Source organism: Chrysemys picta, chromosome 2 (assembly GCF_011386835.1).
Source record: "Chrysemys picta bellii isolate R12L10 chromosome 2, ASM1138683v2, whole genome shotgun sequence".
NCBI lineage: Eukaryota > Metazoa > Chordata > Testudines > Emydidae > Chrysemys > Chrysemys picta.
In genome coordinates, this window is record NC_088792.1 from 21,549,179 (window position 1) to 21,562,609 (window position 13,431).

Here is a 13,431-nt window from a genome sequence, read left to right on the forward strand (position 1 = left end):
GCGTAGACAGCGAGCACTTCCGGGATCGATTTATCGCATCTAGACAAGATGCGATAAAACGATCCCAGAAGATCGATTGCTTGCCGCCGAACCAGCGGGTAAGTATAGACGTACCCTAGGAGATCCATGAAATCTCCTCAGAGAGAACACTGTTCTAAAAAGACCTGCTGCAGCAGAGGCCCCGTACTCCTCAAAAGATTTCAACAGAGGCTTCGAGTGAGTTCCGGTACCAAGACTTCCAGATTAAAGTCCACAAACTCATATAATTTGCAGGGTACCCATCACTTGGTACCAAAGCCACAGCAGCATTGAAGCATGAGCAGAGTATTAGAAATAAGGACACTGCACCTAAGAAGTTGGTACTACCTGCACTGACTGCTGCATCAGTACCTCAATTGGCAATTCCACCAGTGTCGATGCCACCTTCGGTATCACAGCTTTCTCTACCTCTTCACTAGCATCTTCACACAAGCCCATGTGGTACCGCAGAAGTTCAGATTCTCCAGGGATCTGTTTTTGTCTCTGATGAGCTTGAGTCTCCTTTACTGAACTCAGACTCCTGGTACTGCAAACCTGCATTATCTCTGGTACCCCAGGGATCGCTGGTACCTCTTGTTTTCCCACACAGTCATACCCTCACTGAACCTTCATCTTCTCCACCATTACACTATATAGATGAGAGCTCTTCAGACTCTCAAATATCAGTTCAAGACTCTCCTCACTGTTTACCCAGACCTGACTCCTGAAATTATTCAGCCCAGGGACATTTCGCCATCTCCATGACCGGGTGGTTCAACAATCTCCAGGGTATGACCAGTGCTAGATGCCTCCCCAGTTTTCTTTGGGGCCGCCTCAGTGGCCATACTGGGACCACTGAGCATTATAATCACCAGCAGTTTTCAAAGGCACCTATCATTCATGCGGAACACCAGAGACAGCATTCCCCACACTCATCCATTCCCCTTAGCATCATCGTTGCCGAAGGAAATGTTTGAGGAGAAAGAAAGAAGGACTGATAAGGAGCATACTCCGCAAACAAATGTACCATCATCCTCTCCAGATGAAGCGGTTATGCCCCTATTGCCTGTTGCAGATGACTTCAAAACAGTTCTGGACTTGATGAAGAAAGTGGCAAATACTTTCCAAATTCCATTAGAAAAAAATCCCAAAGACTTGCCTGTGAATACAGTGCAGTTGAAGCCTACCAACATGATTTAGCAAATCCCTGACACTGCCCCTGACAGCTCCAGAGGGCAGATAAAAAAATGCTACTCCCGGCTGGGGCTCAGTGTCTTTATTTTCTCATTCGACCCCCAACACCCTAGGAGTGGGTGCAGTTAATGAATGGAACAGACCGCACCATTCAAAAGCTACCCCACATGACATAGACCAGAAGTGTTTGCTTCACTTGGTTGCAAGAGTTATTTGTCTGCCTCCCAGCAGTTTAGAATTGTGAATTACCAGGTGATACTTACAAAACAGTCACATAAACTATGTCAAATTTAATTATCTTATTGAGCATTTCCCACAAGAACACAGGGAGCAATTTCAGGCTGTGACTGAGGAGGGACAGCTCCTGGTGAGGATGACTTTACAGGTGCCCGTTGACACAGCTGATAGCGCAGCTTGCTCCATCTCCACAGCCACGGTCATGTGCCATGCATCGTCGCTGCAGTCCTCAGGCTTCCTGTGTAAGGTCCAAAATGCTGTAGAGGACCTCTCCTTCAATGGTCTCAAATTATTCAGATTAGTCCTTACATTCTTCTTCGAGCAGTGTCTCTGTGAGTACTCTGCATTCAGATGTGCACATGCCCATGGGCACTCTTGATTGGAGACTTTCATTAGCAGTGTCTTTGGGTCATGCCTGCACCCTAGACCTCCCTGCGCTCCTAGACCCACTGCCACTCCAGTTCCTTTTCAAGACTGACTTGAGATGGAGCATTGCTATGTCCGTTAGCTAGCAATGCAGCTTGCTACCTCACTCACATCATCTTTTCTTTTGGCATTTTCTTCTATTTTTTGTTATTTAGCACGGCATGCACTTTGGGGGTTAGTTTCCCCCTTCCCTTCTTCATTTGCCCGATATGGGTCTTTTTTCCCCCACCCTCTCAGGTCTTGGTCCACAGACTCAAGTGCAGTTATGCCCAAGACCCCGGGATTCAAACCCTGCCAGACGTACCATGGGTCTTTTCCCCTCAGCAATAGTCATTGAAGCTGCCTGCTGTGCCTGGGAGAGACTCATGTCCTCTCCACATGTGAGATCTGCTCAGGTTGAGAAGCAGGTTCAAAAAGACTCCTGTTGATGGAGCACTCTCTGAGACTCATGGGATCCAGTTCATCCCCTGGATCTTGGATCTAGTTGTTCAGAGCCCCGGTGACTGGCTCTGCTGTACAATAAGCAAAAGACCCTGAGGGCCCTTCACAACCATCCAGACCCTCTAAGAAGAAGAGATACCATTCACCAGAATGGGATAAAAGAAGTGGGAAAGTCATCTCCTCAGTCTAGGTCTCAGGAGACTTCATATCCTGATACGGGTAGCGCGGAGGCTCTCATCCCTTCCAGTTCCGAGATCATGGCACCAGCTAAGAAAACCATGCCATGTACCAAGAAAATGTCGGGTAAACAACTTATAACAGCATCAGCACTAGACTCATTGTCTTTGGAATACAAGGACTCCAGAGCCAAGCTGAAATGGTCATTGGTACGGTCTTCTGTAGCCAAATGTGAAGGGCACACTGATCACAGTTCAGTACCGTCTCCAATATCAGCCAACATACTGACTCCTGAGCGTCCCTATCTAGAGTCCCCGGTACCATCCAGGTTCTGATTCCATGAGGACATTGGAATCTTTGGAAGAGCCTGAATCACCGTTACTGAGGGGTGCCGAAAGACACACAGTGCGAGTATGATGGGGGCTAATTTAGCTACAAAGAATCAGGAAAAAGATCTCGGAGTCATCGTGGATCGTTCTCTGAAGACGTCCATGCAGTATGTAGAGGCGGTCAAAAAAGCAAACAGGATGTTAGGAATCATTAAAAAGGGGATAGAGAATAAGAAGGAGAATATATTATTGCCCTTATATAAATTGATGGTACATCCACATCTTGAATACTGCGTACAGATGTGGTCTCCTCATCTCAAAAAAGATGTACTGGTACTAGAAAAGGTTCAGAGAAGGGGCAACTAAAATGATTAAGGGTTTGGAATGGGTCCCATATGAGGAGAGATTAAAGAGGTTAGGACTTTTCAGGTTGGAAAAGAGGAGACTAAGGGGGGGATATGATAGAGGTATATGAAATCATGAGTGATGTGGAGAAAGTAGATAAGGAAAAGTTATTTACTTATTCCCATAATACAAGAACTAGGGACAATTTCAACTAAGTCTTCAGGTCACAGTGAGATCCTGCCTCCAACTTCTTGGGCATATGACAGTGTTGAACCTTCATCATCTTACATGCCCGTTCGCACCTGCACTCCTTCCAAACTTGGGTCAGGTGAGTCTGTACTCCTGACAGGAACAGTCTGAACAAGTTGCTCTCTGTCCCTTGTCACACGTTAGTCTCCCTCGACTGGTGGAAGAATGTGGACAAGGTGTGTTCATGGGTTCCTTTCAACCATCCCTCTCCCACCTTTACAGTAGTTTCTGATGCATCTATCCTTGGATGGGGAGCTCACCTACAGGATCATACTGCACAGGGTGGGTGCACTGCCCAAAAGTCCACCCTTCATGTCAGTATCCCAGAATTCAGGGCCATAAGATATGCCTGCCAGCACTTCTTTCCTATGATAGAAGGTCAATCCATTCACATAATGATAGACAACAGGGCCAGGATGTACTGTATAAATTGTTATGGCAGGGGTGGGGCAAGATTTCCCTCCCTCTGTTCAGATGCCATGATGATATGGAATTAGTGCATAGCTTGCCACGTCCTTCTCTCAGCAGGTTTTTAAGGTCAGGCTTGACAAAGCTCTGGCTGGGATGATTTAATTGGGGATTGGTCCTGCTTTGAGCAGGGGGTTGGACTAGATGACCTCCTGAGGTCCCTTCCAACCCTGATATTCTATGATCTCAGCTGTGGAAGGTTTTTTGGTGTTTGCTCACCCTGCAACTTCTAGATTTATCAAAAGGTTATCAAACCTTTTTCCGCAGGTCAGGAAGCCCACTTGAACCTAGGTCTCAATTCTTTAATGAAACCTCCCTTTGAACTAGTGACTACCTGTACACATTTACACCTTTCCATGCAAACTGTCTTTTTTAGCATCCATTACTTCTGCTCAAAGAGTTGGTGAGCTAGGAGCTCTGATGGCTGACCTCTCCATCCCCATACACTGTTTTCTTCAAAGATAAGGTGTGCCTCTGACTACATCTGCATCCTTACCTAAAGTCAGTTCAGACTTTTGTGTAAATCAAAATATTCATTTCGCTGTATTTCATCCTAAACCCCATCAGATGAGGGAAGATGCTGCCTTCCATATCTTAAATGTTAGGAGGGCACTGGCATTCTATTTGTACAGACTAGATCCTTCTAAGCTTCTATGACAGTATTTGTATCTCTTGCAGACAGAGCTAAAGGAACACCAGTGTAACCCAGAGACCTTCTAAATGGGTTTCCACCTGTATCTTCTCCTTCTGTGAAGCTGCAAACTTATCATAGCACATTCGATTAAGTCTCAGTCCACATCCATTGCTCTGCTAAAAGATGTCCTTGTAGTGGAAATAGGCAGAGTTGCTACATGGGCTTCAGTCTACACTTTCTCCAGATACTATGCCCTAGTTAACACTTCTCAGGCAGATGTTGTCTTTGGTTCTGCAAATAGTTCTCAATCGAGTTGCAAAGCTCCCACCTCCTTCAGAAGGCACTGCTAGGAAGTCAACTCAAGTGAAGCACCCATAGGGACACCCCTTGAAGAAAGAGAGAGGTTACTTATCCTGTACAGTAATTGGAGTTTTCAAGATGTATGTTCCTATGGATGCTTCACTACCCACCTTCCTTGCCCCCTGCTTTGGAGTGTTGTCTCTGTGAGACTTTGTGGTAAAGAAGTTAATTAAGGACAGTTTATCCATTGCAATCCTATCTACCCTCAGTACAGAGCATAAGGATAGGTACATGTGCAGACTGAGTGAACGCTGCTGCCAAAAATCTCTGATTAAAGTAACATGGGGTGCATGTGCACCTCAAGAGGAGCTCCCGTAGGGTAACACATCTCTAAGAACTCCAGATATTGTATAGGGCAATTAACCTCTGTCTTGGGAGCTAGGACACTGGAGTGAATCTGGCTCACTGGAAGTAGCCAGCTAAAAAGAGTCCGGGAAGTTTCCACTTTCAGCCCTTCCCAGTTTTCCCTCTTCCCTTGTCGCAAGTGACAGGTAGCTCAGCCCAACTCTCCAGATTAGTCAGTGACAAATACCCATCTGACACCTCCCCAACAGCCACCAATAAAGCCACAATTCCCTATAAGCTGCCAAGCACCTCTGAGTAACAAGGACCTCAACCTGCTTCATGCCCCCTCCCCCCGCAGCTTAACTACACACAGAAACCAATGTAGTTAAACTGGTGCAAACCCCTGTGTAGACACTCATATGTGGTGCAAACTAAATTGATGTGTCAGGTTTAAACCAACATAAGATCATCCACACACTGTTGTACCAGTTTAACTAAACTGATTTAAAAGCTCACACCTTTAGCTAAATGGGTAAAAGTGTGTGTGCAGTCCAGGTTTTACTGTTGCTCTGTCTTCTTTTCCCTAACACAGTTTGTTATACTTACTTGTTGCATCTCATTACTGTGTAAGCTCTTTGGGGGCAGGGACTACATCTTCCTGTGTGTTTTGTTCAGCCTTTAGCATAATGGAGCATCAGTCATGGTTGGAGCCTTTGGGCCCTACTGCAACAAAAATACTTCTCAGCCTTAAAAAACTGACAATTGAATGTTTACTGCAGGCCTTTGTAACTGTTACAAAACCTGCAGGATGGAACTAAAGAGAACTAGCTTTACTTTTTAAAGAGACCTTAAGGTCTCATTTAAATTTAGTTTTGGGAGAAATGGAAGGTTTGGTAGATAGAAACTATCCTCTTAAGATACTAGGTGGGCGGGGGGAAGGGGAGCATGTAAATACCATGATAGATTTTCTTTAAGGATTAACTGTTATACCCCAGAATATTAACTTGTCTCCTTCTAATAAGTGTCCCACAGTCCTGATCCCTAAAATGCTACAGTCTTGGAAGCTAAGTCCCAGGACGCTGAACACTTAAATATGCCATCTCTCATGTCTGCTAAGAGGTTTAGAGTTGATTTAACTCTTTGCAGATTGATTTTTCCATAAGAAGTTTGTACTGTCACCTATGGTCGAGGCCAAGAGTGTAGGGATTCAAGAGTATTGGACACTTTACAAGGAGACCAAGAACATCCACAGTCCTCATTTATTAATAAACGTTTTGGAAGGAATACTAACTTCAAACTTCAAGTCTTACCCCAATTATTAGAGACTAGGATGAGCCCTAATGTGGGGGAAGGGGCAGGGGAGAAGGCAGCTTTTTCCACATCTGCCTACGGCAGTGTTCTTACACCTTCCTCTGAAGCATCCAATACTGGCTACTGTCAGAGGCTGGATACTGAACTAGATGGACTTTGGGTCTGACCCAGTATGACAATTCCTATGCATTCCCCAATATACAAATCAGTACACCAGATGCAAGTATAATGATCATGATACTACCTGAACCTGCCACTACAAAAGGCCAACCTACTGCACCTCCTTGGCTTCTTATCTCTTCTCCCTCTTTCCTGCTTTGGTTTTTGAATCAGTTCTTGCTGGTGATTTGGTATCGCCCTTTTTATTTTAAATGCCACTTAAAGAAACTTGACACAATAAGGAAGGCATCAGGATTATGACAGGAAACAAGGGTAGTAGCACTCTCAAGAAGCATGTATGTCATAACACTGGTTAATATTTAAACAAAATAGTTTATATCCAGCCTTATTTTAATTTCAAACCCATTTTAAAAAAGCAAAATGGGAAATGTGTAATACTTGAACACTGGGGCTTTATACTGCTAATTTCACTGTTGCTGTTTAGCATCGTGATGCTGTTGAAAGATTCAGAAATGGCAGCTTCAATTACAAATATTTTCAAGGCTAGCTCACAGTTTTAGGCAATGATTCTTGACACATGGCACTTCATGAACCTGCACTGAACAGTATGGTGGCAACTTTTCTTATTTCTGTTCAGACACATGTGGATAACACATACTGATTTGGATTGCCCAGGACTGAATGTGTGTAGAGAATATAAATCACAATGAAGGGATGCACACTCATTTTTCTTAGTTCTCTTCTCTGTGGCTTTCAAATGAGAATTGGTTTTCTCCACTTTTAGCTTTCATACCTTTGTTTAGTGTCAGTTTGTTAATAAAACACTTGGGTAATATAGCAATCCATTTCCAGATGGGAAAAAGCCTTTCTAAAATGCATTTCTCCTCTCATAAACTTGCGTCATGCTCTTAAAATGTCACTCCCCGGCTACTAACAGAACTGAACAGTGGTACAATTAAGAGATTGGGGGTTAGCAAGTAGATTTTTTTAAAATATAGACCTACTTCCTTTGGCAAGCCCACAAAGGTCAAATGTCTAGTTTTGCAGTCTTAAACAATTGCCATAGAATTAGAACGTAGGCCTGAAATATCTTTGTTAAGAAGAGTGTATTTTATTTGTCTGATGGAGATACAGTAGTCCTTATTATACTAATCATTAAAGTTTTTACTAATTTAGATCAAAGGGAATATGAAAGGTCACTGAAACCAAGCTATACAACTTTTTAGCATCAGTGCGTACAAAAAACAAAGTGTTGCCTAGAATGCAGTGTGTTCGGTAGTGAATTTCTTTGATCCTTATCTATAAAGTCTGCTTGCATAAGTCATTTAATTGAGGTATGATCTTTTATTGCTGCAATTAAATCTTTTCAAATGCATTGCATTGTCTCCAGTTTAAGTAAAAGTCCTGACCATTGTTTGGGAAGCTAGGTAAGTCATTTGTAAATTTGTGTGGTTGACTTTAGTTTCCTTTTCCCCCCTCCACACGATTTCTCCCAACAATTTTAATTTAAATCTCACCAAACAGTATAATGGTCCTGGAGTTTGTTTAGTCGTTTGACTTCCTTTATCACATGGTGATGGCAAACATTCTGTTGCTAACTTGAAGTGGCTCCAAGCAGCAAGACTAGGAGGATATTAAACCAGTAAAAGCTTATCAACTGATTCATTGATATGCTGTAAACTCTAGCCTTTTCATTTTCCTTTTGAGGGTTGCCATAAGTCAACACATTAGTAAACAATTTACTGACATTAAGATGGATCACTTAAGAAGGCTTCTCTGTACAGAGTTCACTAAGGTGCTTTTGTTTGCATCATTTCATTTAATCTTAGAGTTGGTGTGTTGCCTTGCAAATGATTGATGTCACTTTGCATATTGATATAAAGTATTTAGAACTCCTAGTTTGTCACACCATTCAAGCTGAAATATTTCCCTAATGACCCTATAATGAAATCACAAAAAGATACAGATTAATTACTCAAGGATCCTTTCAGACATAAGTTGTTTTGGTGTACTGAGTAGCCAATAGGCTGAGTAGCACTTTTACCTATTAATCAGTTTCAAATTTTTGAAAAGCAAAATGATCTAATAACTTGTGCATTAACACAGATCAGGATTTAGCATCAGTAACTGTGAACATAATGCTAGTATATTAACACTACCAATTCCATATTCTATAAAGGGTGCTTATCCCTTCCTATATAGGCTTTAAATATTTATAGGGCTTTTAGCATAAACCTCCATTTTTAAGAGTTAGCTACATTTCTGTCTTCCAGTCCCTGATTCCACTTCCTGAGTGATGGCTTGGGCTGGAGTCATTCTGCAGAAAATCCATTGGAAACCTCAAAGCAGGTAGCATCCATGCAGGGGAACTTGCTGGATCAGTCATAAGCAAACAAAATTTCTCCTCCGATTCTTCTATGGCTTTGGCTCAGGGAGGCCTGATGAGAGGACCCAACATCCTTTGGCTGAGTAGGGCAGGGAGAACACAAGCATGATTTTGAGGAGCGAATGGGAGACCTCTTACAGCTGAGTCTACCAGAGGGAAAGAGGAACAAACAGCACAGCCATCGTCAGACAAGCTCATGTACTGCTTCTCACTTGGAGTTACATGGGCTATATGGAAAAAACTTTTGACCCACTGAGCAGCACCCTGCTGGGATTTCTGGAAGAAGCTGGCTCCTCCCTCTGCCTCTAGTTCACAGCAGCAGTATGTGCTCTCTTTACTGTCTGCTCTTCCCAGCAGCAGCATGCCTTTCTCACATGCTCCAGTCATAGTGTGGGCTAAGGAAAGATAGGAGTAGAAACTGACACCGAGATTATACATTATAAGGTGCCATATTCTGTGTCACTTTGCTCATGTGCTCATCACAGAAACGGAGGATGAAGCAAAGGTGGCTTTAAACCAGTGGTGCTCAATTAGATCTACCTGTGGGCCGATTTGAGAGTTGTATAACAAGAGGCAGGTCTTTTGCGCAGAAGGCTGTCAAAAAAACCCAAACAAAAAAAAAAACTTCAGCTGCCAAAAAATAAATCCTTGATTACAACATAAGTATTAGTGTTTCTAGCTTTTAACAGAGTTTATGAAACAACATTATTACCTGTGTTTGTGGTAATCTGTAATGGGAGAGGTGACATCAATGATCTCTGGCAAGCTCTGTGAAGAGTGGTTTGTAGGAGGTCAGGGAAAGGCACATGCACGGGGGAAGATGCTCATATGTGAGGCGATCACCGTGTTGGTTTTTTAGAATGTTCATGGTAGAAAACCCAGATTCACAGACGTATGTTGATCCGAACATCGTTAAAAGATAGATAGCTTGATTCTGGCTATTCTGAAACTGGTCAGCATATTTAGTCCAAAAATCACAAAGTCCCACTTCTCTGAATTTTGCCTTCAAGTTGTCTGACCTGGAGCTTGAAAGGCACCTTCATCAATTGAATCAAGAACGTTCTTTGCTTCAGAAGGTCAAGGTGCATCGGCAGAGGCAACAAATGGATCACGAACAAATAAAACAAACCCTTTAGAATTTTAAAATTCTCAAATTGCATTTTAAAATTTTTGATCAGATTTTTTTAGAAATTCTTGCATCATTTTCATTGAAGTTTCATCTATGTGGGTAAATGCACACACTTTTTCAAACAGATTCTCAACACTGCTTGCATGGTCTTGGAGCTGCAAGTTGAGGAAATTCAAGTGACTAGTAATTTTGCACAGAAAAGCTACCTGTGAGACAGAGGGGACATCATTCATAAATTCCACGAACTCGCAAGCTTTGTTGGTCTTGTAGTTTGAAAGAAAGTGTATTATTTCTTTTTGAAGGGCACAAAACTTCTCTAACACCTGCCTCCGACTTAACCAGCGAATGTCGTCGTGCTGCAACTGGTCACTGTATTCGGCTGGAATGTCTTGTAAAAGAGCTTTAAAAAGACGATGTTGCAAGCTAGAAGTTGAGTGTGTGTAGTTCACTAATCTAATCACAGTACCCATTGTTTTTTTTTTTTCTTCAAGTCCCCGGACAACTTACTACACAGGACAATCTCATGAATGATGCAGTGAAGTGTATCATTACCAAATGTGAAGCAAAGCCCTTCTCTTTCCGTGTCATGGGGGGATCTCCGTCTGTAACAAGCAAGTTTACTTTCTACAGATTTAAACCATTTTTTTCAAAAAAGCCTTTTATCTTTTCAAAAACGATCTCTCCTTTGGTGTAGGTTTCTAATGGTATTAAGCACAAAAATTCTTCCTTGAAAATTTCACTTTCATAAAATCTAACAAACAGCGATAGCTGGGCAGCGTCACTTAAATTGCTTGATTTGTCCACTGCAAGAGAGATGTATTTGGTGTTTTTTAAATTGGAAAGCAGTACTAACAAACAGTCCTCGTAAATTACCTCCAGTCTTCCCACTGCCCTGGAATCAGACAGTGAAACTTGCTTCACACAGTTCACAATGTCATCTTTATTTTTATCTCCGGCAGAAAGCTCCTCCAGCATTTCCATCATGCACTCCTTCACAAGCTCGGCATGCAGAGAAGGCTTTTTCTTTTTCGTTAGTACCAACATTATCCAAAAAGAAGCAGCTGTTGTTTTTTCCTGTACAGTCGCTGGTGTTGTGAGAATGACATTTGAAGTGTGATATGAAGACTTCAGATTTTCAATTTTGTCACATCTTGCAACACTGCCAGGGAGACAGGCTGAATTGAATTTACTGTGCTTTGATTTAAAGTGGCAGGCACTTCATGTTGATGACCTTACAGATGGATACAGTGGTGTGGCACATTAGACACAAAGGTTTTGTGTTTAAATGAGGTGGCATAATAAAAAGAAAATCTGCTGTCCAGTTTGGGTTAAAAGCTCAATTTTCGCTGTTGACCTGGTGACATTTACTCCCATTCACATGCACATTTGGCTCTATTTCCATCACTGATGAAAAAATGGGCATTGTCCTAGCTCAACTGCAGCTGATGCGATTGCGAGAACTTAAGATCCAGTAAGAAGGCTAACGGCATTTTGGGCTGTATAAGTAGGGGCATTGCCAGCAGATCGAGGAACGTGATCGTTCCCCTTTATTCGACATTGGTGAGGCCTCATCTGGAATACTGTGTCCAGTTTTGGGCCCCACACTACAAGAAGGATGTGGAAAAATTGGAAAGAGTCCAACAGAGGGCAACAAAAATGATTAGGGGTCTGGAGCACATGACTTATGAGGAGAGGCTGAGGGAACTGGGATTGTTTAGTCTCCAGAAGAGAAGAATGAGGGGGGATTTGATAGCAGCCTTCAACTACCTGAAGGGGGGTTCCAAAGAGGATGGAGCTCGGCTGTTCTCAGTGGTGGCAGATGACAGAACAAGGAGCAATGGTCTAAAGTTGCAGTGGAGGAGGTCCAGGTTGGATATTAGGAAAAACTATTTCACTAGGAGGGTGGTGAAACACTGGAATGCGTTACCTAGGGAGGTGGTGGTCTCCTTCCTTGGAGGTTTTTAAGGCCCAGCTTGACAAAGCCCTGGCTGGGATGATTTAGTTGGGAATTGGTCCTGCTTTGAGCAGGGGGTTGGACTAGATGACCTCTTGAGGTCCCTTCCAACCCTGATATTCTATGATTCTATGATTCTAAGAAGTGCTTAATTTGTGCTGGGGCTGAATCCCAGCATCTTTAGGCTTGGAAGTTCATATCCCCTGCTCCTCTGGACTCCTGGCCAGTAGCTGCTGCTCTCCAGCTACCCAGCTCTGAAGACAGTAAAGGTGGCAGTACCATACCATGTCACCCAGACTTCTGCCCTGCTGATGATGACAGCACTACCTTCAGGGGTCGGTGCCCAGCCAGCAGCCGCCGCTCTCCAGCCTTCCTGTCAGTGCTTAATTTGTGCCAGGTTTGCCCCCACAACTCTTTCATTACAAATTAAGCACTGCCAGTAAGTTATTTACTAAGTAAATCATAGGCAAATGATAGGTAGTGTATCACTGTTCATGAACTTAATTATAAAATTTTTTTAAGGTGAACTGGTGGGCCACACCGGAAGCCTTGGTGGGCCACATTTGGCCCACGGGCCACCTATTGGGTATCACTGCTTTAATCTATCTATGCACTTGCCATATGCTGGTATTCTGGGCCCTGCCTGACCACCAGCAAAAGTTGAAGCAGCCTCAGGGCTGCTCTAATTTATGCTAATTTCTGATGGCCACCTATAGGTTTCTCCTGGAAATAATTTTCTAAGGTCTGTGCCAATTTGATATTCATTGAAAGCCAGGGTAGAGCCAGGCATAATGCAGGCTGTGCAGCATAGTTCTGCCCGTGTCCCATAGAAAAACTTTCCTAAAGAATCAATCCTGACTTGATTTCTGAACAGAGACCATGAATCATGCTGGGTAAGGGCCTACTCCTGCTGCCACTGAAGTCAGTGAGCTTTAACATTGACTTTACTAGGAGCAGAAGCAGGTTTTATATAAAACATGGAACAAGTTAATTAAATTCTAAAACCTAGTCTTTGACAGTAATTCAGATAAAGCAAATTAAGACTCCAATAACTTTTTTTTACAATAAATGTAACTTCAGAGACTTACCCCCGTAAAACACTCAGGGCAGTATATGCACTCATAACCGGATTAAAATAAAATCTTATTAGTCCAATACATATTGTGCATCTCATTCAAAAAAGATTCACAATTTTGTCATTTAGAACTATATGGAAATCATGTAAAATGAAAATACTGAAGGGGAGAAGGGTTTGGATTTAAAAAAAAATTTAAGGTCAATGCACATATTTGCATGTGATGGAATATGAAAGATCTTTTCTTAATGAAAGGACACCATGGAAGTACAGGAATAGCTTCACTAATATGC

The 13,431-nt window shown here is 42.7% G+C and overlaps 1 protein-coding gene across 5 annotated transcripts in view; it reads left to right on the forward strand.

The window, feature by feature from the left end:
* RNF32 (ring finger protein 32) overlaps window positions 1-13,431 on the forward strand; it is a 47,361-nt gene that overhangs the window by 30,265 nt on the left and 3,665 nt on the right. The window contains exon 8 of one of the 5 annotated variants that reach the window (XM_042859113.2): window positions 8,868-9,018. The exons of the other annotated variants lie outside the window; for them this stretch is intronic. Within the exon in view, the coding sequence (XP_042715047.1) occupies window positions 8,868-8,891 (24 nt within the window). The 3' untranslated portion in view covers window positions 8,892-9,018. Of the gene's footprint in view, window positions 1-8,867; window positions 9,019-13,431 lie in introns of those variants that run through there. 5 annotated transcript variants of the gene reach the window in all.